This window comes from Hevea brasiliensis, chromosome 8, assembly GCF_030052815.1.
Source record: "Hevea brasiliensis isolate MT/VB/25A 57/8 chromosome 8, ASM3005281v1, whole genome shotgun sequence".
Classification (NCBI taxonomy): domain Eukaryota; kingdom Viridiplantae; phylum Streptophyta; class Magnoliopsida; order Malpighiales; family Euphorbiaceae; genus Hevea; species Hevea brasiliensis.
Window position 1 is genome coordinate 79,844,151 of NC_079500.1, and position 24,620 is coordinate 79,868,770.

The 24,620-nt window shown below is 35.0% G+C and overlaps 1 protein-coding gene across 1 annotated transcript in view; it reads right to left on the minus strand.

Moving 5' to 3' along the window:
* The window catches only part of LOC110657662 (exocyst complex component EXO70A1), a 65,393-nt gene that overhangs the window by 22,493 nt on the left and 18,280 nt on the right, over positions 1 to 24,620 (minus strand). The window contains exons 3-6 of the mRNA XM_021814972.2: positions 20,188 to 20,393; positions 10,514 to 10,762; positions 4,253 to 4,391; positions 3,968 to 4,180 (exon numbers count right to left, since the gene is read on the minus strand). Coding sequence (XP_021670664.2) covers positions 3,968 to 4,180; positions 4,253 to 4,391; positions 10,514 to 10,762; positions 20,188 to 20,393 — 807 coding nt within the window. The remainder of the gene's footprint in view (positions 1 to 3,967; positions 4,181 to 4,252; positions 4,392 to 10,513; positions 10,763 to 20,187; positions 20,394 to 24,620) is intronic.

Sequence of the window (24,620 nt, forward strand, 5' to 3'; positions counted from 1 at the left end):
AATATAGTGATTGACTTTTCATAACAATTAGTACTAAAATGTGAGTCGTGTCAGTTTGCAAAACATCATCGTTTGCCTTCTGTGTCTAGAGTCAATAAACAGGCTTCATCCCCTTTTGAGTTAGTTCATTCTGATGTTTGGGGTCCTTGTTCTGTTACTTCTAAAACTGGATTTCGTTATTTTGTTACTTTTGTTGATGATTACTCTCGTGTTACCTGGTTATATTTAATAAAGAATCGTTCTGAGTTATTTTCTATCTTTTGTGCCTTTCGTAATGAAATCAAAACTCAATTTAATATTTCTGTGCGCATATTAAGAAGTGACTGCCAAAGAATACTTTTCAGCACAATTTCAGTCTTATATGACACAAAATGGTATTCTTCATCAATCTTTCTCAGTGGATACCCCATCCCAAAATGGAGTGACCGAAAGAAAAAATCAACATCTTCTTGAGGTAACTCGTGCTCTTCTTTTTCAGATGAAAGTTCCTAAACACTTTTGGGCGGATGCAATTTCTACAGCATGTTTTTTTATCAATCGTATGCCGTCTTCTGTCCTTAATGGGGATATTCTTTATACTGCTTTGTTTTCTACAAAATCTTTGCTCCCTATTCAACTCTGTATTTTTTATTGTACCTGTTTTGTGCGTGATGTTCATCCACAGGTTACTAAATTGGATTCAAAATCTCTCAAATGTGTCTTCCTTGGGTACTCCCGGCTCCAAAAAGGGTACCGTTATTTCTCCCCTACTCTTAATCGTTATCTTGTTTCTGCATATGTCACATTTTTTGAGTCCACTATATTTTTTCCTCAATCATCTATGTATGAGAGTCAAGGGGGAGGAGGATCTCTTAATATATACTGTCCAACCAATGTCTAGTCCTCTCCCACAGCCTATTCATTCTGTCTTTAGACCTACTCGACCTCCCGTTGTTCATGTTTATTCCAGGAGATTGGAAATTCCTGACTCAGATCCTCCACCAGCTACTTCGTTGGAAGATCCTGTACCTCATACTGATCATGATTCTGATCTAGACTTACACATTGCTCTTCGTAAAGGTAAACGTTCATGTATTTATCCTATCTCTTCCTTTATTTCTTATAATCAATTGTTTTCTTGTTCTCGGTATTTTGTTACGTCTTTAGACTCTGTTCCTATCCCTAATATTGTTGGTGAGGCACTGTCTCATCCTGGCTGGTGTGCTGCTATGAAAGAGAAAATAGAGGCTTTAGATGCTAATGGTACATGAGAACTGTTGCCTTTGCCCACTGGTAAGAAAGCTATGGGTTGCAAATGAGTATTTACAATAAAGGTAAATCCTGATGGTTCTGTGGCTAGGTTAAAAGCACGCCTTATAGCAAAAGGATATGCTCAGACATATGGGATTGATTACTCTGACACTTTTTCTCCTGTAGCTAAATTTACTTCTATTCGCTTGTTTATCTCTTTAGCAGCTACATATGATTGGCCCCTGCATCAATTAGATATCAAGAATGCTTTCCTTCATGGTGATCTTCAGGAGGAGGTGTATATGGAGCAACCACTTAGGTTTGTTGCTCAGGGGGAGTTGGGTAAAGTTTGTAGGCTTCGGAAGTCTCTTTATGGCTTGAAACAAAGTCCTAGGGCATGGTTTGAGAGATTCAGTGAAGCAATACAGGAATTTGGTATGGCAAAGAGTAAGTGTGATCACTCAGTATTTTATAGGCAATCTGAGGCTGGTCTAATTCTCCTGGTAATCTATGTGGATGACATTGTCATCACTGGGAGTGATTCTGCAGGTATTTCATCTCTTAAAACCTTCCTCCAAACCCAATTTCAGACCAAAGACTTGGGATTGTTAAAGTATTTCTTGGGTATCGAAGTTATGAGAAGTAAGAAGGGTATTTTCTTATCTCAAAGAAAATATGTCATCGATCTATTGACAGAGACAAGAAAATTAGGTGCTAAGCCTTGTAGTGCACCAATGACTCCAACTTTACAACTGTTAACAGGGGATAGTGAGTTGTTTGAAGATCCAGAGAGATACAGAAGATTGGTAGGAAAATTGAACTACCTTACAGTCAATCGTCCTGACATTGCTTATGCCATTAGTGTAGTAAGTCAGTTTATGTCTTCCCCAACTGTTGCTCATTGAGAAGCCTTGGGACAAATCTTGTGTTATCCGAAGGGCGCTCCAGGAAGAGGTTTGCTATATGGTAATCATGGGCATTTGAATGTTGAATGTTTTTCAGATGCCGACTGGGCTGGATCTAAGGTTGACAGGAGGTCAACTACTGGATATTGCGTTTTTGTTGGAGGAAATTTGGTGTCTTAGAGAAGCAAGAAGCAGAGTGTAGTTTCTCGATCTAGTGTTGAATCCGAATACAGAGCCATGGTACAATCAGTGAGGTAATGTGGATACTTCAATTGCTAGATGAGACAGGTTTTAAGACCTCCCTACCTGCCAAATCGTGGTGTGATAATCAAGCTGCTCTCCATATTGCTTCTAATCCAGTGTTTCATGAGCGGACCAAACATATTGAGATTAATTGTCACTTTATTCGTGAAAAGATTCAACAGATCATCTCAACAGGCCACATCAAAACTGGAGAGCAGTTAGAAGATATTTTCACAAAAGCTCTAAATGAAGCTAGGATTGACTACATTTATAACAAGTTGGGCATGATTAACATCTAAGCTCCAACTTGAGGGGGAGTGTTATGGAAAGTCAATCACTATATTATTTCTCTATATATTATATATTATGTATTCCTATTTAGGATTTCTTCCTAATTAGTAGAACATAATTATAGGAATCAGTTGTATATATATATACCCATGTACAGATTAATTGAAATTAAGGAGAATCATCTCTTTCTACACTTATCCAATCCATCCTTGCATTTACAATTTCCACACCTCTATCTTAGCATCGACATTTCTGCCACACTAATCTTGTGAATGTTTCATTTCTTCACCAGCCAACATTTGCTGACATACATCAGAGATGATTAAATAAATGTCCTATTAAAAACTTAGCTAGCATTTTGCAATCAATTAGAACTCTATCACACTACCCACCTCAACCATCCTGCTTCAATCCTATCGTTGACATTCTTCTCCCATCTTTTTGTACAGTAGATCCTAGCTATCTGGAGTGTGAGCTTCATAGGGAGCTGTACACCATCTAGACTAAGTAGCTAACCCCACTTTGATCACTTCCTCTTCCATTACTAACTGCAATTCGTATACTCTATTTTGGCTCTATAAAACTTGAAGCCCTTAAACTCTAGGCCCTAGGGTTCTCCCTAACTCCAACTTCTTGTTAACACCAAATCAGGCTTCACTATTAAGGCTACATCATTTGCAGACATTATAACCTAGTATTCTTTTGGACGTGCTTTATCAACTCATCGATGCCCAAAGTTATGTTTTCCATGAAGTTACATTTGGAAAGAAGAGGTTTGGAATGGAGAATCTCAATGTCATTTTTAGTTAAATTAACTGAATGACAATAATTATACGTAGGTTTCTTTGATTAATTGATTAATTAATGTGAAGAGCTTGTTTGAAGATGAGTTTGAAACAGAAAAAAGGAGTAACTTCAGATAAATCAAAAATTTTCCCCCAATAACGAAGTAAGAATTAAGCATAAATCCATATGAGAATGTTTAGAAGTGTCGGTGTATAAGCAGAAGTGATTGACATCCTAAGTGCTTCATATGTTGAATGAGATTTCAAAACTCAGAAAAACCATTATAGCCAAAATGAATTGGAAAATCATACAAAAGGTTCAACATTACGCATTTTCATCTATTACTTCTAATACATCCTTATCTTTTTCTAGTATAGAAAAGTCTTCTAACTTTCATGCCACCATCCAAAAGAAACCAAAATAAATAACATCATCAGGTATAGTTTTGCTATCTGCCTTCAAGTACAAGTAACCAAATTGCATCCCTTCTAAACTTGTAGCATTAATCTTACCTCTGAGTGAAGTTCTCGCATAATCTCATACATGTCTAGAAGTACAAATAACTTTTCTGGCGATCTCTTGCTTCTGGCAATTGCATCGCCAAAACTAAGAAGCATTGAGACACTGCTAGTGGTACATCCAGCAAAACACTGATCATGCAGTGTATCAAACCCATCAAATATTTGATCACAAACTCTTCTTTCTCCAGCAAAAAGGACTTTGACCTACACAATAAAAAAATTAGATAATAGGTAGAATGATATACAAAAAAATGTGCAAGTTTAGCAAGTCCTTACAGCAATGCGCATAAAATGAATCCAATTTCCAATCTTTGCCTCTAACACCTCCCATTGCATCTTTTGCACATCCTCTTTGCTTAGTTTTTCAACCCCCAACTTGTGAAGGCTTTCTTCCAAAACTGAAGATCGGGTATCCCTGAATGGAAAGTAACAAAGTGATAAACTAGAAGCAAATGACGTTACATTTATCTTGCATGACTAAATAATTGTCTAGATGACAATAACCGGGTCAATCGGACCTGGCAAATATTGTTATTGTTATACCAAACGACCAATAAAGCCACAACATTTTCGTAAATTATCAATTTCAGCCAATCCTTTTAATTTTATCAATTTCTATCCCAAACTTTAGAACTGATTTCAATTTTAACCATTCAAGTCAAAAGAATATGAAATTACCAAAAAAAGTCAAAAGTACCAATTTTGGCTAATCCTCATAATTTTAGAAATATATTGAGATAATATAGAAGCTTTTATGGGAATTATTATTAGTAGTATGCTAGATAGTGAGAGTAAACAAAGATTTTGGGAAGATATGAATGATCTAATGCAAAGCATACCAAATGAAAAGAATGTTTTCATTGGTGGAGATTTGAATGGACATGTAAGAAGTGATAGGCAAGGTTATGAGAACGTTCATGGAGGTTTTGGTTTTGGCAGCCAAAATGAAGAGAGAAAAAGCATCCTGGATTTTGCTATGGCATAAGACCTAATATTAGCAAATACCTACTTTATAAAAAAAGAGTCACATTTAGTGACTTTTAAAAGTGGGCAACATATAAGCCAAATTGACTCTCTTAACCAGGAAGACAAATAGAGCTCTATGCAAGGATTGCAAGGTTATTCCAGGAGAGGTTTTAACAAGTGAACATCGGTTAGTGGTCTTGGATGTCAAGTTTAGGAACAGTTCAAGTAATGTTAGAAGAAATAGTATAGCTCGAATAAAGTGATCGGAGTTGAAAGGAGTAAAGCAAGTGAAGTTCAAAAATGAGCTTCTCAAGTCCGAAGCATGTAAGTTGGATGTGGAGGCCAATGATATGTGGAGACAGATGGCATCAAAGATAAGAGAAGTAGCTAGAAAAGTACTTGGAGAGTCTAGAGGACATGGACCACCCTCAAAAGGCAGCAAAGAGAGAGGGAATGGTATAAGAAATTACCTAAGTGTGATAATAATAAGGCATATGAACAGTACAAGATAGCAAAGAAAGAGGCAAAAAAGCAGTTTGCCAAGCAAGAGCGCAGGCCTTTAAAAAGTTATATGAGAAACTTGAAACTAAAGAAGGGGAGAAAGATATTTATAGATTAGCAAGGAGGAAAAAAGAAATGTCAAGATCTCAATCAAATTAGGTACATTAAGGATAAAGAAGAAAAAGTGTTGGTGAAAGATAAGGACATTAAAGAAAGATGGAGAAATTATTTTGATAATCTCATTAACAATAGTCAAAATGGTAATAGCGTAAATATAGACTACATAGTAATAGAAAAGAATGTGAATTATACTAGAAGAATTAGATCTTTAGAAGTAAAGGAAGCACTTAAGAGAATAAAAGTGGGTAATGCCTGTAGACCCGATGGAATACTAATTGAAGTGTGAAAGTGTTTGGGAGATTTGAGAGTGACATGGTTAACTAAATTGCTTAATAAGATTTTAAACTCAAAAAAAATGCCTAATGAATGGAGGAGTATTTTAGTACCTATTTTTAAAAATAAGGGAGACATACAGAGTTGCTCAAACTATATGGGAATTAAATTCATGAGCCATACTATGGAGTTGTGGGAGAGAGTTGTGGAACGTCGACTACGTCATGACACTTCTATCTCTCCCAATCAATTTGGTTTCATGCCCGGTCGTTCAACTATGGAAGCGATCTTTCTCATTAGAAGCTTGATGGAGAAATATAGAGATGTAAAGAAAGAACTACACATGGTTTTTATCGATTTGGAGAAGGCTTATAATAGTGTTCCAAGAGATGTTTTATGAAGAGTGTTAGAACAAAAGAGGGTATCTATTAGATACATACAAATGTTGAAAGATATGTATGAAGGAACAACTACTATTGTGCACACAGCGAGAGGGGACATAAGAGATTTTTCGATCTCAGTTGGATTACACCAAGATTCAGTTGGATTACACCAAGATTCAGTTGTAAGCCCTTACCTTTTTACATTAGTTTTAGATGAATTGACAAAATATATACAAGAGAGTATCCCTTGGTGTATGATATTTGCGGATGATATAGTTCTGATAGATGAGACGCGAGAAGAGTCAATAGAAAGCTAGAGCTTTAGAGAAGTACTCTAGAGTCAAAGGGTTTTAAGTTAAATAGAACGAAAACAAAATACATGCATTGCAAGTTCAGTGAAGGTCGAACTGGTGATAGGGACTGAGTTAGTTTAGATAGAGTGGTACTGCCCCCAAAGTAATCACTTTAAATATCTCGGTTCAATCCTTCAAGTAGATGAGGGATGTAAGGAGGATGTTAATCATAGGATTAAAGCCGGATGGTTGAAGTGGAGAAGTGCCACTGGAGTTTCCGGATGGTTAAAGTGGAGAAGTGCCACTGGAGTTTTATGTAATCGCAAGATTCCCAATAAGTTGAAAGGAAAATTTTACAGTGCAACCATACGACCGGCCTTGTTATATGATAGTGACACTGAATGAGTCGTATGTGTCGGATACTGAAGGAGTTGTATTGTGTCGAGCACTAAAGGAGTCGTATGTGTCTAAGATAAGAGTTGCGGAGATGAGAATGTTAAGGTAGATAAGTGGTCATACTAGACTAGATAAAGTTCGTAATGAGAGTATTAGAGAAAAAGTAGGAGTGGTGCCAATTGAGAATAAGTTGAGAGAAGGGAGATTGAGGTGGTCGTAGACATACGGAGGCTCCAGTCAGACAAGTAAAGCACATTAGGTTAGAGGATAGAAAGAAAAGAAATGATAGACCTAAACTGACTTGGAGGAGAGTAGTACAACATGACCTAGAAGCATTACACATTTCCGAGGATTTAACCCAAAATCGTTTAGAATGGAGAAAGAGAATCCATATAGCCGACCTCAAATTCTTGGGATAAAAGCTTAGTTAAGTTGAGTATTATTAGTAGCATACTCTAGAACATATCATTGTATTGTATCATGTAAACATTTATTCCCATTTAATGGCAATTATTTTTTTCTTTTAAATTTGAATGGTTTAAATTTAATTGAAAAAGTCTTTTAATATCTTGTTAGATGTTCTATTCTTAAGTTGTTAAGAATATGAGTGACAGAATATTATAATACAACATATTATAAATTCGGTTCCCAATCTAAGATACCTCATTGTGCATGATTAATCCGGATAGATTGTTACTTTATGTTTGTGTTCATGGATTAGTATGAGATACTAATGAGATGGAATGGTGAGTCTCACGCCATAAAACAAACATCGTGGGCACTTATAAGATAAGTAGGCCGAACCAGTGACACAAGATGGCTTGTACATGGAGTTTACTCTTATCAATACAAAGTCATCTAGATCATAATAGTGCATACAATCCATTGACCTAAGATAACACAATTATCTTGCATATAGGTAGTTTGAGTTTGATACTGCTTTCATACTTGTACTATGTATGGGTATATAGACATGTGTTGGCTCTGACTAGTTATATATGGAGATAGGTGTTAGTCAAGATGGGATCCGTTAGCCTAAGTAAATAAGGATAAAATCCTATGTCCATTTAATTGTTCTTGATGAATTCAAGTTTCTGGCCAGGACAGATAGGCTTGGTTAGAAAAAAAATTTCTTACAGAAAAGTCTTATTAATCAAGAATTAGGATTAAAAAATGACATATGATTCCAAGCAAAAGAGTTTGATATGAACAATGACTATAACTAGAATTGAAATTTTGTAATTGAAAGATTTTAGTACATGGTACGTATGATCAAGGTTCATGAATTAAGAGCAATTAATTTATCGCTGATTGGGTAGCCATGCTACATTATTCTAGATGTTAACCATGATTTATGAAAGCTTAAATAAAAGGGAAATTTCATTTTAAGTTTGGAATGATTCCAATAATACTAAGAAGTTAATATTATTCTCATTGCCAATTAATAATGAACCTAGTAAGTCACACACATAAGAGCACCATGATAAAAGCAAAATTAATGTAATTAATTAATTAAATGGTTTAATTAATTAATTAATTAGTTTAATTAATTAATTAAATTAATAAATTTAGTTTGCAATTAAATTATAAAGTCCCTAACATGACTTGAAACTAAATTTACCAATGGAAGTGTTCAAGTTAATATTTAAAGTATTTAAATATAAACTTAAAAAATCAAGCATATGGAAAATTATGTTTTACGGAAGAAATCAAATTTTGAATAATTTGACTAAGTCAAAATTTGACAATTTGATCATTCGACTTGGTAAAAAATGAGAGGTAAAATGTTAATTGATTGGTTAATTAGTACTTAGAATACTAATTAATTAAGTTTAATTTTCTTAATTAAAATTAAAGGCGTGACAAATTAACCAATCGGAGTTACAAATTAACCAATCGGAGTTAGAAAACTCATTTGGTCTTTAAATCAAAAGTTGACACTTGTCATCTTAATTTTACTTAGAGAAAATTAACTTAAATATAAAGGAGAAAGAAAAGAGAAGATTATCTATCTTCTTCCTCCTTTGGCCGTCCACCTCCTCTCTCTCTAAGTTCAAGTTTCTTCCATCTTCCTTGCTTGAAATTCAAGAGAAACAAGTATTGTTGATCTTGAATAAAATCTTGAGAAAGTATTTCTCACTACTTTCTTTCAATCAAACCTAAAAGAAACACTCTCGCTTAGTTCTTCCATCTTGGTCGATCCTAAAGGAGTAAGGGAAGATTATTGGCTGATTAAAGTATGCTTTGATCAAATGCTTGTGTGGACAAGCTAAAGAGCCAACACTTGATGGCTTCACTCCCCGGATTAAGTGATAAAATTGTGATTCTGTGCCTTAGGGGTAAGAAATTCTCCAAAACCCTAACTTGTTGATTTTGGGGATTTTGTTTCCTAATAGCTAATTAGGCATGTTAGCAATTGATTATGACCAAAACTATGTGTTTTTATAATAGTATAAAGTGTTTATGCATGTTGTATAAAACCTAGGGTTATAAATTTTTAAATTGCTAACTTTGCACCTTAAAGCTTGTTTTGGTGCATTTTTCTTTCAATTATATGGATCACTAAGGATGCATGTTCCACAAATACTAAAATTGATTTATGTTCTCACACCTTTCATGCCAAAAACAACTTCTACATTCTCTTAATATATTTCTAAAATTAAAAAGATCAGTTACAATTAATAATTCACAAAAAGGTTATGAATTTTTTGGCAATTTGAATTGAACCGCTAAAATTAAAAATAACCATAAACTATGGGGGATAGAATTGACAAATAAAAATTTGCTAAAATTGGCAATTCATGAAAAAGTTGTCATTTTTTTGGTCATATAGCCTTATTATTACATTAAAAGAAAACCACATTTAAAGAGAGGAGGAAACAGCTCAAGAACAGGAGAAAAACAATACTATGAGTCATATGCAAGCTATAGAAGTTCTACTTCTACTACGTTCTAGAACCTAGATACAAGCACACACCTAAGAGAGTCAGATGGAAAAAATTAATAAATTTTGCAAGAAATGTTCAGAATCAAGACTGTGCAACAACTTTCAAGATTAGCACTTTTTAACCAAATTGACCGAGTTATGAATCTTCAAAGCATCAAATATAAATTGAACAATATAAATATGAACAAGAAAATACACATACAGACTTGAATATAATGCATTAATCTTCTCATTCACTTATTCTAATGACAACACTTTCAAAACGAAACATATGCAATTGACAATGACTATAACACAAGTAACAAATATTGTGTGAACATTCGTTTAGGAGAATTATGAACTATATTCTAAGGAAAAACTTGTAGCCTTATCTTGTCTAGATAAAAGGAGGAAGAGGAAGAAGAAAAATTGGAACAAGGGCAGAGGAGAAAGAGACACACTGGAACCAGATTCCAGTAGATTGAGTAGTTTTGAGTACAGCAGTTAAATTTCACAAATGCAGCTTGTTTTCACCCAAAAAAAAAAAAAAAAAGAGGGAATGTGGAAATAGGGAGAGCAGACTTGTACATTTTCATAAAGACAAGTGTACTTGATGACAACACAAATAAAACAAAACAGTGAATATTAAAAAAATAAGGACCAAAAAGATGCACTTTACCCATAAATTTGAAGTAACTGCTGCTGGTGCCCAGCTTGAACCATTTGTTGGGCTAAATCATGCAACAAAGGTAGAATCCTTGGAGGTATGAGAGTAAGATGTTTAAAACCCACAGTTTCAGAATTTTGCAGCTCAGAATGATTATTAGCGGAATGAATTTTGCCACCATCATGGTTTGCAGGTGATCCTGTAGATGGTTGCATGGACTCAGGGAGGCATTCAAAAAGGCGATCAGGCTCCACGGGCTTGCTGAAATTTAAAAATAATAATAATAATAATAATAATAATAATAATAATAATAATAATAAAGAGGTGACTAAATAAACCATTTTGGCTTGCTACTTGCAAGGCTAAGCGCATCAACAAATCACAACCAACCAGATATCCTATTCACAAACACCACAGAGTACCACACATCCTACCAGGAAAAATTAAAGAATCTACTATCAACCATACATCATATCATACGTGTAAATGCGTAAGCCAAAAAAAAAAAAAAAAGGAAGACAAATACATGTGTGCTTAAAAAGGAAACTAATAAAAACATAAATGAAGTTCAACTTGATTGCTTTTGCCAGACCTGAATGCCATAGTTAATAACCAAATGAATTCCATGATACTGTATTACCAATGTAGCTAAGAGGCACATTATGCATGTGCACATTGTACATCGACAATGGTTATTGTTATGGAAAGTCAATTACTATATTATTTCTCTGTATATTATGTATTCCTATTTAGGATTTCTTCCTAATTAGTAGAACACAATTATAGAAATCAATTGTATATATATACCCACGTACAGATTAATTAAAATTAAGAAGAATCATCTCTTTCTACATGGTATCAAAGCAGGTTCATTAAAAAATCTAAATCTGGAATTTCTTTCCTGTCTGTTTCTGGACTAAAACCCATTGTTACCCTAAGTCATCTATCTAGGGTGACTATTTGTTCTCACCACCCAGCTCAGGAGAATTAGACCAGCCTCAAATTGCCTATAAAATACTGAGTAATCACACTTGCTCTTTTGCACACCAAATTTCTGTACTGCTTCACTGAATCTCCCAAACCAGACCCTAAGACTTTGTTTCAAGCCATAAAGAGACTTCCGAAGTCTACAAACTTTACCCAATATCAAGCATCTCTAAAGCCTACCAGTTCTCCCGTCACTGCGATCGCTGAGTCAGGTAAATTCACTACATGCCTTGTGTCTTCCTCATCCAAATGGGTTAATGATTCTGGCGCGACAGATCACATGACAAGTAATTCTAGTCTTCTATCTGTTTTTCAGTCTAATCTCACTTCCTCTACTGTTACTTTAGCTGATGGTTCTACTTCTTGTATCATGGGTTCTGGAACTGCGAACCCGACTTCGTCAATTTCTTTATCATCTGTTTTATGTCTACCAAAATTCTCTTTTAATCTACTTTCTGTTAGTAAACTTACTCGTAACTTAAATTGTTCTGTTTCTTTTTTTCCTGACCAGTGTTTGTTTCAGAATTTTACGACGAAGCAAGTTATTGGTAAAGGGCATGAGTCAGGTGGTCTATACATTCTGGAAAATCATGTACCGCAGTCGCTTGTTTGCTCCAGTACCTTAACATCTCTTGAAGCTCATTGTAGATTGGGCCATCCTTCTTTGTCTCCCATGAAGAAGCTGTGTACTCAATTTCAGTCTTTATCAGTACTAGAATGTTAGTCGTGTCAGTTTGCAAAATATCATCGTTTGCCTTCTGTGTCTAGAGTCAATAAACGGACTTCATCCCCTTTTGAGCTAGTTCATTCTGATGTTTGGGGTCTTTGTTCTATTACTTCTAAAACTGGATTTCGTTATTTTGTTACTATTGTTGATGATTACTCTCGTGTTACATAATTATATTTAATGAAGAATCGTTCTGAATTATTTTCTATCTTTTGTGCCTTTTGTAATGAAATCAAAACTCAATTTAATATTTATGTGCGCATATTAAGAAGTGACAATGTCAAATAATATTTTTCAGCACAATTTCAGTCTTATATGACACAAAAATGGCATTCTTCATCAGTCTTCCTGTGTTGATACCCCATCCCAAAATGGCGTAACCGAAAGAAAAAATCGACATCTTCTTGAGGTAACTCGTGCTCTTCTTTTTCACATGAAAGTTCCTAAACACTTTTGGGCGGATACAGTTTCTACGGCATGTTTTTTTATCAATCGTATGCCGTCTTCTGTCCTTAATGGGAATATTCCTTATATCGCTTTGTTTCCTACAAAATCTTTATTCTTTGTTGAACCCCATATTTTTTGTTGTACCTGTTTTGTACGTGATATTCATCCACAGGTTACCAAATTGGATCCGAAGTCTCTAAAATGTGTCTTCTTTGAGTACTCCGACTCCAAAAAAGGTATCGTTATTTCTCTCCTACTCTTAATCGTTATTTTGTTTCTGCAGATGTCATATTTTTTGTCCCCTCCATTCTTTCCTCAATCATCTGTGTATGAGAGTCAAGGGGAGGAAGATGATATTTTAATATATACTGTCCAACCAATGTCTAGTCCTCTTCCACAGCCTGTTCCTTCTGTCTCTAGACCTACTCGGCCTCCCGTTGTTCATGTTTATTCCAGGAGATTGGAGATTCTTGACTCAGATCCTCCACCAGCTACTTCGTTGGGAGATCCTGTACCTCATACTGATCATGATTCTAACCTAGACTTATCCATTGCTCTTCGTAAAGGTAAGCGTTCATGCACTTACCCTATCTCTTCTTTTGTTTCTTATAATCAATTGTCTTCTTGTTCTCGGTGTTTCGTTACTTCTTTATCTGTTTCTATTCCTAATACTGTTGGTGAGGCACTGTCTCATCCTGGCTGGTGTGCTGCTATGAAAGAGGAAATAGAGGCTTTAGATGCTAATGGTACATGAGAACTGTTGCCTTTGCCCACTGGTAAGAAAGCTATTAGTTGGAAATGGATATTTACAATAAAGGTAAATCCTGATGGTTCTGTGGCTGGGTTAAAAGTACGCCTTGTGTCAAAAGGAAATGCTCAGACATATGGAGTTGATTACTCTGACACTTTTTCCCCTGTAGCTAAACTTACTTCTGTTTGCTTGTTTATCTCTTTAGCAACTACATATGATTGGCCCCTGCACCAATTGGATATCAAGAATGCTTTCCTTCATGGTGATCTTCAGGAGGAGGCGTATATGGAGCAACCACCTGCGTTTATTGCTCAGGGAGAGTTGGATAAAGTTTGTAGGCTTCGGAAATCTCTTTATGGCTTGAAACAAAGTCCTAGGGCCTGATTTGGGAGATTCAGTGAAGCAGTACAAGAATTTTGTATGCAAAAGAGTAAGTGTGATCACTCAGTATTTTATAGGTAATCTGAGGCTGGTCTAATTCTCCTGGTAGTCTATGTGGATGACATTGTTATCAATGGGAGTGACTCTGCAGGTATTTCATCTCTTAAAAACTTCCTCCAAACCCAGTTTCAGACCAAAGACTTAGGATTGTTAAAGTATTTCTTGGGTATTGAAGTTATGAGAAGTAAGAAGAGTATTTTCTTGTCTCAAAGAAAATATGTCCTCGATTTATCAACAGAGACAGGAAAATTAGGTACTAAGCCTTGCAGTGCACCAATGACTACAAATTTACAACTGTTAGCAGGAGATAGTGAGTTGTTTGAAGATCCAGAGAGATATAGGAGATTGGTAGGAAAAATTGAACTACCTTACAGTCACTCGTCCTGACATTGTTTATGCCGTTAGTGTGGTAAGTCAGTTTATGTCTTTCCCAACTTGCTCATTGGAAAGCCTTGGGACAAATCTTGTGTTATCTGAAGGGCGCTCCAAGAAGAGGTTTGTTATATGGTAATCATAGACATTTGAATGTTGAATGTTTCTCAGATACCGACTGAACTGGATCTAAGGTTGACAGGAGGTCAACTACTGGATATTGCGTTTTTGTTGGAGGAAATTTGGTGTCTTGGAGAAGCAAAAAGCAAAGTGTAGTTTCTTGATCTAGTGCTGAATCGGAATACAGAGCCATGGCACAATCAATATGTGAGGTAATATGGATACTTCAATTACTAAATGAGACAGGTTTTAAGACCTCCCAGCCTGCGAAATTTTAGTGTGATAATCAAGCTGCTCTCCATATTGCTTCTAATCCGATGTTTCATGAGCGGACCAAACATATTTAGATTGATTGTCCTCGTGAAAAGATTCAACAACAGATCATCTCAACAGGACACATCAAAACTGAAGAGCAGTTAGGAGATATTTTCACAAAAACTATAAATGGAGCTAGGATTGACTACATTTGTAATAAGTTGGGCATGATTAACATCTATACTCCAACTTGAGGGAGGAGTGTTATGAAAAGTCAATCACTATATTATTTCTCTGTATATTCTGTATTCTTATTTAGGATTTCTTATTTAAGATTTCTTCCTAATTAGTAGAACACAATTATAAGAATCAATTGTATATATATACCCATGTCCAGATTAATTGAAATTAAGGAGAATCATCTCTTTCTACAGTTATCTTAAATATCCTTACAACAACCAAGTGGACCCTGAACTGTTTCTTAAGAAATATACGAAGTTTTTTAGCCCCAATAAGAGATACCCAAGCATGCAACATCCCATTGGACCCAGTTTCTTTGGTAGTTATTAAAGCAGATAACTGTGTCCATGATGATCTGATTAGACAAAATAGACACTTTTGTTATGGAAAGTCAATCACTAAGTTATGGAAAGTCAATCACTATATTATTTTTCTGTATATTTTGTATTCTGTATTCCTATTTAGGATTTCTTATTTAGGATTTCTTCCTAATTAGTAGAACACAATTATAGGAATCAATTATATATATATACCATGTACAGATTAATTGAAATCAATAAGAATCATCTCTTTCTACATGATATCAGAGCAGGTCATCAATCTAGGGTGACTATTTGTTCTCACTACCCAGCTCAGGAGAGACCTTGGTCGCTGACCGGCCGTTTCAACCCCGATCAACATTGCCGGCGTCGTCTCAACCCCCCTCATTCCACCACCGTGTGCTGTTGCCTGATCCAGTATAACCATTAAAGGACTTCTGAGATTTGGCTCTCAGATCCTATTTCGGTATTTGCTTGATTTGTGATTTTGGGTCATTTTGCTGCTATAAGCACTTTGGATTAGCGTTTCGGTTAGTTTTCTTTGTCTCAACAAATGGCAGACAATAAGAATATTATTTCTGATGTGATTCCGGTGATGACTAAGATCACAGAACACAAACTTAATGGTTCGAATTACCTGGAGTGGAGTAAGACTGTTAGGGTCTATTTGCGTAGCATTGATAAGGATGATCACCTTACTAAAGATCCACCCACTGATGATACACGACAAACTTGGCTAAGGGAGGATGCTCGATTGTTTTTGCAGCTTCGGAACTTGATTCATAGTGAGGTAATTAGTTTAATTAATCACTGTGAATTTGTTAAGGAATTGATGGATTACTTAGATTTTACGTGATTCGGTAAAGTGAATATCTCTCGTATTTATGATGTTTGTAAGGCATTCTACCGTGCTGAGAAAGAGGATAAGTCTCTCACGGCTTATTTTATGGATTTTAAACGGGTATATGAGGAACTTAATGTATTGTTGCCTTTTAATCCTGATGTGAAAGTTCAGCAGGCCCAACGGAGCAAATCGATTATGAGTTTTCTTGCAGCCTTCCTTCAGAGTATGAGATTGCTAAATCTCGATTCTCTCCAAGATCGAGATTTCCTCTTTGCATGAAACGTTCACACGGGTCCTTCGTGCAGAGTACTCAATCTTCACAACACATCGGTAGTGCTCTTATTAGCCGTAATCCAAATGGACAACAAGGTAATAGAAGAGTAAGTATATGAGCAATTACAGGCAACAGAAGTAATCAGCGTAATGGAGAGGCTAGGTCTAATCAGGACTCAAGATGAGTCATTAGTTATTATTGCCATGAGCCAGGACATACAAAAGATAATAGTCAGCACCTTCTGAGAAAAAATCAGCGATCACGGATGGCAAATATGGCGTGAGAGAATTCTCTGATATCTTCCTCGAGAAAACTATTTTGGTATCTGCAGAGGATTTTGCACAATTTTCCCGATGTCGTGCATCTCTAAAGCCTACCGGTTCCTCACATCGCGATCACGAGTCGAGTAAATCTACTACATGCCTTGTGTCTTCTTCATCCAAATGGGTTATTGATTCTGGTGCGACAGATCACATGACAGGTAATTCTAGTCTTCTATCTGCTTTTCAGTCTAATCTCACTTCCTCTACTGTTACTTTAGCTGATGGTTCTACTTCTTGTGTCATGGGTTCTGGAACTGCGAACCCGACTTCGTCAATTTCTTTGTCCTCTGTTTTGTGTCTACCAAAATTCTCCTTTAATCTACTTTCTGTTAGTAAACTTACTCGTACCTTAAATTGTTCTGTTTCCTTTTTTCCTGACCAGTGTTTGTTTCAAGATCTTACGACGAAGCAGATTATTGGTAGAGGACGCAAGTCAGGTGGTCTCTACATTCTGGAAAATCATGTACCGCGGTCACTTGTTTGCTCCAGTACCTTAACACCTTTTGAAGCTCATTGTAGATTGGGTCATCCTTCTTTGTCTACCATGAAGAAGCTGTGTCCTCAATTTCAGTCTTTATCAGTACTAGAATGTGAGTCGTGTCAGTTTGCAAAACATCATCGTTTGCCTTCTGTGTCTAGAGTCAATAAACGGGCTTCATCTCCTTTTGAGGTAGTTCATTCTGATGTTTGGGGTCCTTGTTCTGTTACATCTAAAACTGGATTTCGTTATTTTGTTACTTTTGTTGATGATTACTCTCGTGTTACCTGGTTATATTTAATGAAAAATCGTTCTGAGTTGTTTTCTATCTTTTGTGCCTTTTATAATGAAATCAAAACTCAATTTAATATTTCTGTGCGCATATTAAGAAGTGACAATGCCAAAGAATACTTTTCAGCACAATTTCAGCCTTATATGACACAAAATGGCATTCTTCATCAGTCTTCCTGTGTGGATACCCCATCCCAAAATGGCGTGGCCGAAAGAAAAAATCGTCATCTTCTTGAGGTAACTCGTGCTCTTCTTTTTCAGATGAAAGTACCTAAACACTTTTGGGCGGATACAGTTTTCACGACATGTTTTTTGATCAATCGTATGCCGTCTTCTGTCCTTAATGGGGATATTCCTTATACTACTTTGTTTCTTACAAAATCTTTGTTCCCTATTGAACCCCGTATTTTTTGTTGTACCTGTTTTGTGCGTGATGTTCGTCCACAAGTTACTAAATTGGATCCAAAATCTCTCAAATGTATCTTCCTTGGATACTCCCGGCTCCAAAAAGGGTACCGTTGTTTCTCTCCTACTCTTAACCGTTATCTTGTTTCTGCAGATGTCACATTTTTTGAGTCCACTCCATTTTTTCCTCCCTCATCTGTGTATGAGAGTCAGGGGGAGGAGGATGATCTCTTAATATATACTGTCCAACCAATGTCTAGTACTCTCCCACAGCCTGTTCCTTCTGTCTCTAGACCTACTCGACCTCCCGTTGTTCATGTTTATTCCAGGAGATTGGAGATTCCTGACTCAGATCCTCGACCAGCTACTTCGTTGGGAGATCATGTACCTCATACTGATCATGATTCTGATCTAAACTTACCCATTGCTCTTCGTAAAGGTAAACGTTCATGTACTTACCCTATCTCTTCTTTTGTTTCTTATAATCAATTGTCTTCTTGTTCTCGGTGTTTTGTTACTTTTTTAGACTCTGTTACTATCCCTAATACTGTTAATGAGGCACTGTCTCATCCTGGCTGGTGTGATGCTATGAAAGAGGAAATGGAGGCTTTAGATGCTAATGGTACATGGGAACTATTGTCTTTACCCACTGGTAAGAAAGCTATTGGTTGTAAATGGGTATATCTGATGAGGTAAATCCTGATGGTTCTGTGGCTAGGTTAAAAGCACGCCTTGTAGCAAAAGGATATGCTCAGACATATGGGGTTGATTACTCTGATACTTTTTCTCCTGTAGCTAAACTTACTTCTATTCGCTTGTTTATCTCTTTAGCAGCTACATATGATTGGCCCCTGCATCAATTGGATATCAAGAATGCTTTCCTTCATGGTGATCTTCAGGAAGAGGTGTATATGGAGCAACCACCTGGGTTTGTTGCTCAGGGAGAGTTGGGTAAAGTTTGTAGGCTTCGAAAGTCTCTTTATGGCTTGAAACAAAGTCCTAGAGCATGGTTTGGGAGATTCAGTGAAGCAGTACAGGAATTTGGTATGCAAAAGAGTAAGTGTGATCACTCAGTATTTTATAGGCAATCTGAGGCTGGTCTAATTCTCTTGGTAGTCTGTGGATGACATTGTCATCACTGGGAGTGACTCTGCAGGTATTTTATCTCTTAAAACCTTCCTCCAAACTCAGTTTCAGACCAAAGACTTGGGATTGTGAAAGTATTTCTTGGGTATCGAAGTTATGAGAAGTAAGAAGGATATTTTCTTGTCTCAAAGAAAATATGTCCTCGATCTATTGACAGAGACAGGAAAATTAGGTGCTAAGCCTTTTAGCGCACCAATGACTCCAACTTTATAACTGTTAGCAGGGGATAGTGAGTTGTTTGAAGATCCAGAGAGATACAGGAGATTGGTAGGAAAATTGAACTACCTTACAGTCACTCGTCCTGACATTGCTTATGCCGTTAGTGTGGTAAGTCAGTTTATGTCTTCCCCAACTGTTGCTCATTGGGAAGCCTGGGAACAAATCTTGTGTTATCTGAAGGGCGCTCCAGGAAGAGGTTTGCTATATGGTAATCATGGGCATTTGAATGTTGAATGTTTTTCAGATGCCGACTGGGCTGGATCTAAGGTTGACAGGAGGTCAACTACTGGATATTGCGTTTTTATTGGAGGAAATTTGGTGTCTAGGAGAAGCAAGAAGCAGAGTGTAGTTTCTCGATCTAGTGCTGAATCCGAATACAGAGCCATGGCACAATCAGTATGTGAGGTAATGTGGATACTTCAATTACTAGATGAGACAGGTTTTAAGACCTCCCTGCCTGTGAAATTGTGGTGTGATAATCAAGCTGCTCTTCATATTGCTTCTAATCCGGTATTTCATGAGCGAACCAAACATATTGAAATTGATTGTCACTTTATTCGTGAAAAGATTCAACAACAGATCATCTCAACAGAACACATCAAAACTGGAGAGCAGTTAGGAGATATTTTCACAAAAACTCTGAATGGAGCTAGGATTAACTACATTTGTAACAAGTTGGGCATGATTAACATCTATGCTCCAACTTGAGGGGGAGTGTTATGGAAAGTCAATCACTATGTTATGGAAAGTCAATAACTATATTATTTTTCTGTATATTTTGTATTCTGTATTCCTATTTAGGATTTCTTATTTAGGATTTCTTATTTAGGATTTCTTCCTAATTAGTAGAACACAATTATAGGAATCAATTGTATATATATACCCATGTACAGATTAATTGAAATCAATAAGAATCATCTCTTTCTACAACTTTAAACAGAAGGATCATGAAAATGAAGTTCCAGTTGGTTGAAGGTTAAAGAAGCAGAAGAAACATGAGAAGTACCAGACATATGGCATGAAAAGCAACATAGCACAGTCCATACCTGTAAGATGATAACAGCTGCTTAAACTCCTCTTCTAGCTTCAAAATAGCTTTAGCAAGTAAATTATTTGCATTATTGAGCACTGCCTCACTGCTCTTATAGCTTTTGTTGCTGCTGAAAAAACGAATGTTGCTTCTTAGTTGATCAATTGCTGCTAGATAACTTTCCAAGTCCTCATGAGGTCCCCTAAGTATTTTAGCCTCTGCCTAATGATCACAACAGCAGCAACCAAAACAAAGGTATGGTTATAATCCTTATTAAATAAAAACTTATAGAAAATATTCAAAAAGAATAAGTTCATATATCGCAAAATGTCTTCATAGATCCAGGTTGCTAGAATAAAAATTCCAAGTAAGGCACAGAGTTGTATAAACTGGGAAAAGGAAATTTTGGAACTACTTCTATCTAGTTATTAATTTTGATCTTTTAGGTTTTTCTTGTAAATTTTAATAATTAAGAATTCTATATTAAGTTTTTCCGTGTATGAAAGGTTTGAGTTTTATAATTACATTAGGATGAAAATGTTTATTAGGATTGTGGATTTTCCTATTTTGAAATTGTTCTTGGTAAATAAACAATTGGAATTTAGAGTATCAACAGGCTAAAGTACTCATGCTTTGCTGCACACTAATAATAAGTTATAATGATACTGTTAAATTTAATGTTAACATAACAATATAAGAAGCAGCATTAATACAATAAAAATGCATTAAAAAAAGACTTGAAGGAAAAAAAAAATAATATAACTCAGTAATTCGCCTAAATTTATTCTTGAATTTTCAAATTCTCATATTTAAAACCTTGCTTTCCTTAGAGGCAGGCAAAGGGCAATAATATTATCTTATTGAATTACTTTAAATTTTAAGAATTTTTGTAATATTAAATATTTAATTGGTATTCTCTTGTTCAAAGATTGATAATTTCATACAAATATTGCTAGAAAATATGAGTTTAGTTCAAACCTTGGTAAAAATTGCAAATAGAGAATATTATTTTCAATTTTGTCAATTTTATATGATTTTTTATGACAATTTCATATAAACATAATTAAGAAGAGGGAAGGGAATAAAGAAATGGTGAAAGCATTTATATTTTATAAATTATAATTTTTGAGTTAAATAACAATTACAAATGTTAAAACTATAATTAATTTTTTACAGAAGTTTAACACTTAAATATAATATATTAGATGCTAACATAAAAATATTAATAAATATCATGTTATATTGTCAATTTTATATTGCCTTTGACTATAATCAATATTAATACCAAAAAAATACAAAAGGCTGACTATAAGTATAAGTTGAAAAAAAAAATGAAGAATTTTTTAATTATTGATTTTAAAAATAATAGTAGTAGTAATGACTCTATTAATTAGATAGCCTAAAGACCATAAAAAGCAAAAAAAAGCACATCAGTTAAGAAATGAACCCAAAAAAATCTAGAAGCTAAAACTGAAAAACAAAACAAAGTGAAAGGAGAAGTTCCTGCACTGCTCCAGGAACAGTATCTGGCACTTTAGTATACATAAATAACGAGCATATTAATATTTTCTTTGAACTGGATCTACATCCATTTGGTATCAAAGCAAGTTCAACCAAATAATATCTTCCTTGACCCCATTGACATTTGCTTTTAACATTTGGGTTAATGATTAAAAAAAAAGTCCAAATCTTTGGTCAAATTTGCAATTCTAGCCTCTTTCAATCTTGTAAACAAAATCTTTCACATTGGTGTCAATTGTGACAAATAAAAAAAGGGGCATATGTTAAAACTCTCAAATTGCTAATAGGATTTTTCATGTTCTCATCTGATATGGTATATTGTTTGTCAAAACGTGCCAAAAATTATTAATTATTTATTTTACATAATTCTTTTAAAAAAAGAGGAGGGAAAACCGAATCTTTTCAATGTATAGAGAGAGAGTTAACTTTATAATTTATAGACTTTTTATTCTTGTAATATGACCATTTACAACAATTATTAATCAAATGTAACTTGAGTAATTATCAGCTTTATACATCAATTATTAAAAAAATAACTCAAGTGATTATCAACATCATACCAAGTCATTTTGGAAGAGATAAGATCATTCTAATGATAATCAACCTAGTTGGGCAAGATTAAAAAGAGATGTTGCAAGAACAATTTGTTGAATATACAAGAGCAAAATAATGGTTCTACTCTCCATTGCTAATAACAGTAACACAAGAGCATTGGAAAGGTTATGCTCTTCAACCGCTAAACATTTGTTTAATGAAGTTATTTGACTTCATAGATTGCGTAGAACAATTGTTTCAAATTGTTATGCAATGTTCATGAGTTACTTTTTGCAATCTTTGTAAAGAATGTAGAATACAAAAGCAAAATTTTCTTCATCCTTTCATCCAAAACTAATAAGAAAAAAGAAGCCATTAATCAAAGTTTGAGTGACCTCCACCATTGTCATGTTCGTACTCATGTTATTAACCCTGAAGCTGAATTTACTCACAGTAATTCCATAAAGTGTAACACTAGACAAAGTCCTTCAGAATTGCGTTAAACATGCTTCCTAGATATCCAATGATTTGCTTCCATTACCTATTAAGTGTTAAGACCTATCCATAGTTATTAAAGACGCGCCTCAAGCTCTAGGCTCATTAGGCTCCAGCCCTAGCGCCTCTACAGTAGAAAGGTGGGCGACGTTCACCAGGCTCTTGCCTTATGCCCATAGGTATGCGCCTTTTTTATTTTCACATTCGGCAAGTACTTCCATTGACAAAAAGCACTACCACTCAACTCGAAATTTATCGATCTAGAAGTTTTTGAAATTAGTATCGTTGGTAATAATTAGTCACCAAAATCTCATCAAATTAACATACTCAGAATCACAAACCTCCCATTTTTTCATTTTTAACACTACCACTTATTATTTTTTTTCAAAAAAAAAAAAAAAAGTTGATACTACTTTAGTTCTTAAAGATGAGGAACATGATGAAGATATTAATTTTGAAAATGAATATTAAGAGGGTGAAAGTGTAGAAGAAGATAATGAAGATTATGACGCTACTCTTGATAAAGATTAAAGAGTAATTATTTTATAATTGCTTGATTTTAATTATGAAACATTATAACACTATTCAAGTTTTAATATATTAGTACTTGAATGCTTATTAGTTATTATTATTTTTAGTTTTATGTTATTTGAAGTTTGATGGAATATTCATATTTATTTTAAGTTGAATTTTTTTTTGCACCTCACCTTGTTCGGTGCACGCCTTCGCCATGCGCTTAGGCTCTAGGACCCCTTGGCGCCTTAGTGCACCTTGAGCCTTTAATAACTATGGACCTATCACAGTGCCTATTAAGACTTGAGACCTATCATAGCGTAGACCAAAGATGCCTTCAGCAAGCATATTTGTTATACAAATGACAAAATTCAATTATGAATTGCCACAAGTAGTTAGAAAATACAAAGCACATGATGATTTAAGGCACAGATTGCTGAAGTTCAAGGAACTACGGTTATTTATGAATACTAATAAGGAGAATAAGAGGCTGTAATTGTATGATGAAGAGAGTAGAATAAGAACAAACAGTTGAGATGAGCTTATAGCTGTCATAGGAATTGTTATAGTCGTTGTAGTAGTTGTTATAGTTGGTGGGAATAGTTAGGAGAAGATATGTTCTATAAATAATGGGTAAATTTTAATAATTATCCATGAGCTTTAAGGATTGTAACAAAAATGTCCCTGAATTTAAAATGTAATATAAAACCCCATGAACTTTAACATTATGTACAGTAAAATCCTTAAAACCATCAATGCCAGTTTATAAGTAACAAACTGTTGTAGACAATCCATAGTGATGACAACATGGATAATTGCTGTGATTTTTCAGAGGTTAAATTCCTCTAATCAACTGGTATACATCTAACACTTCATTATCCCGTACAGTTAAAATTTTTTCATGATTGATTTGTGAAGAAAATTATAATTAATTTTGCTACTATCACATAGAGGAGAGAGAATTGTCCATGTCACCACCACTCTGAATTGCATAAGCGGGCCATTGAAAGCCAAAATAATTTAACAGTACAAAATTTCAAAGTTCAAGGCGTTTATGTTATTTTTAAGATACAGCTCTGTCACAACCACTAAAGTTCAGAGACAATTATTGAAAGTTATCCATAAATAACGAAAGAGTTGTAACAGATTACTATCCAAGAAATATCGAGATTTCAATCAACTCCTCTCTAATCCTCTTTATTCTTTTCTCCTTCTATTTCTCTCTCTATAATTATCTCTCTATGATTCTTCTCCTTTTATTTCCCTTCCATTTTCTTTCTCTATTTCTCTAATTTCTGCTCCTCTAGAATTGAGAATTGTGTTTCAAAGCAGATGGTATCAGAGCTTGATTTCGATTAGGCATTGTTTCAAATCTATTAAGGGGAG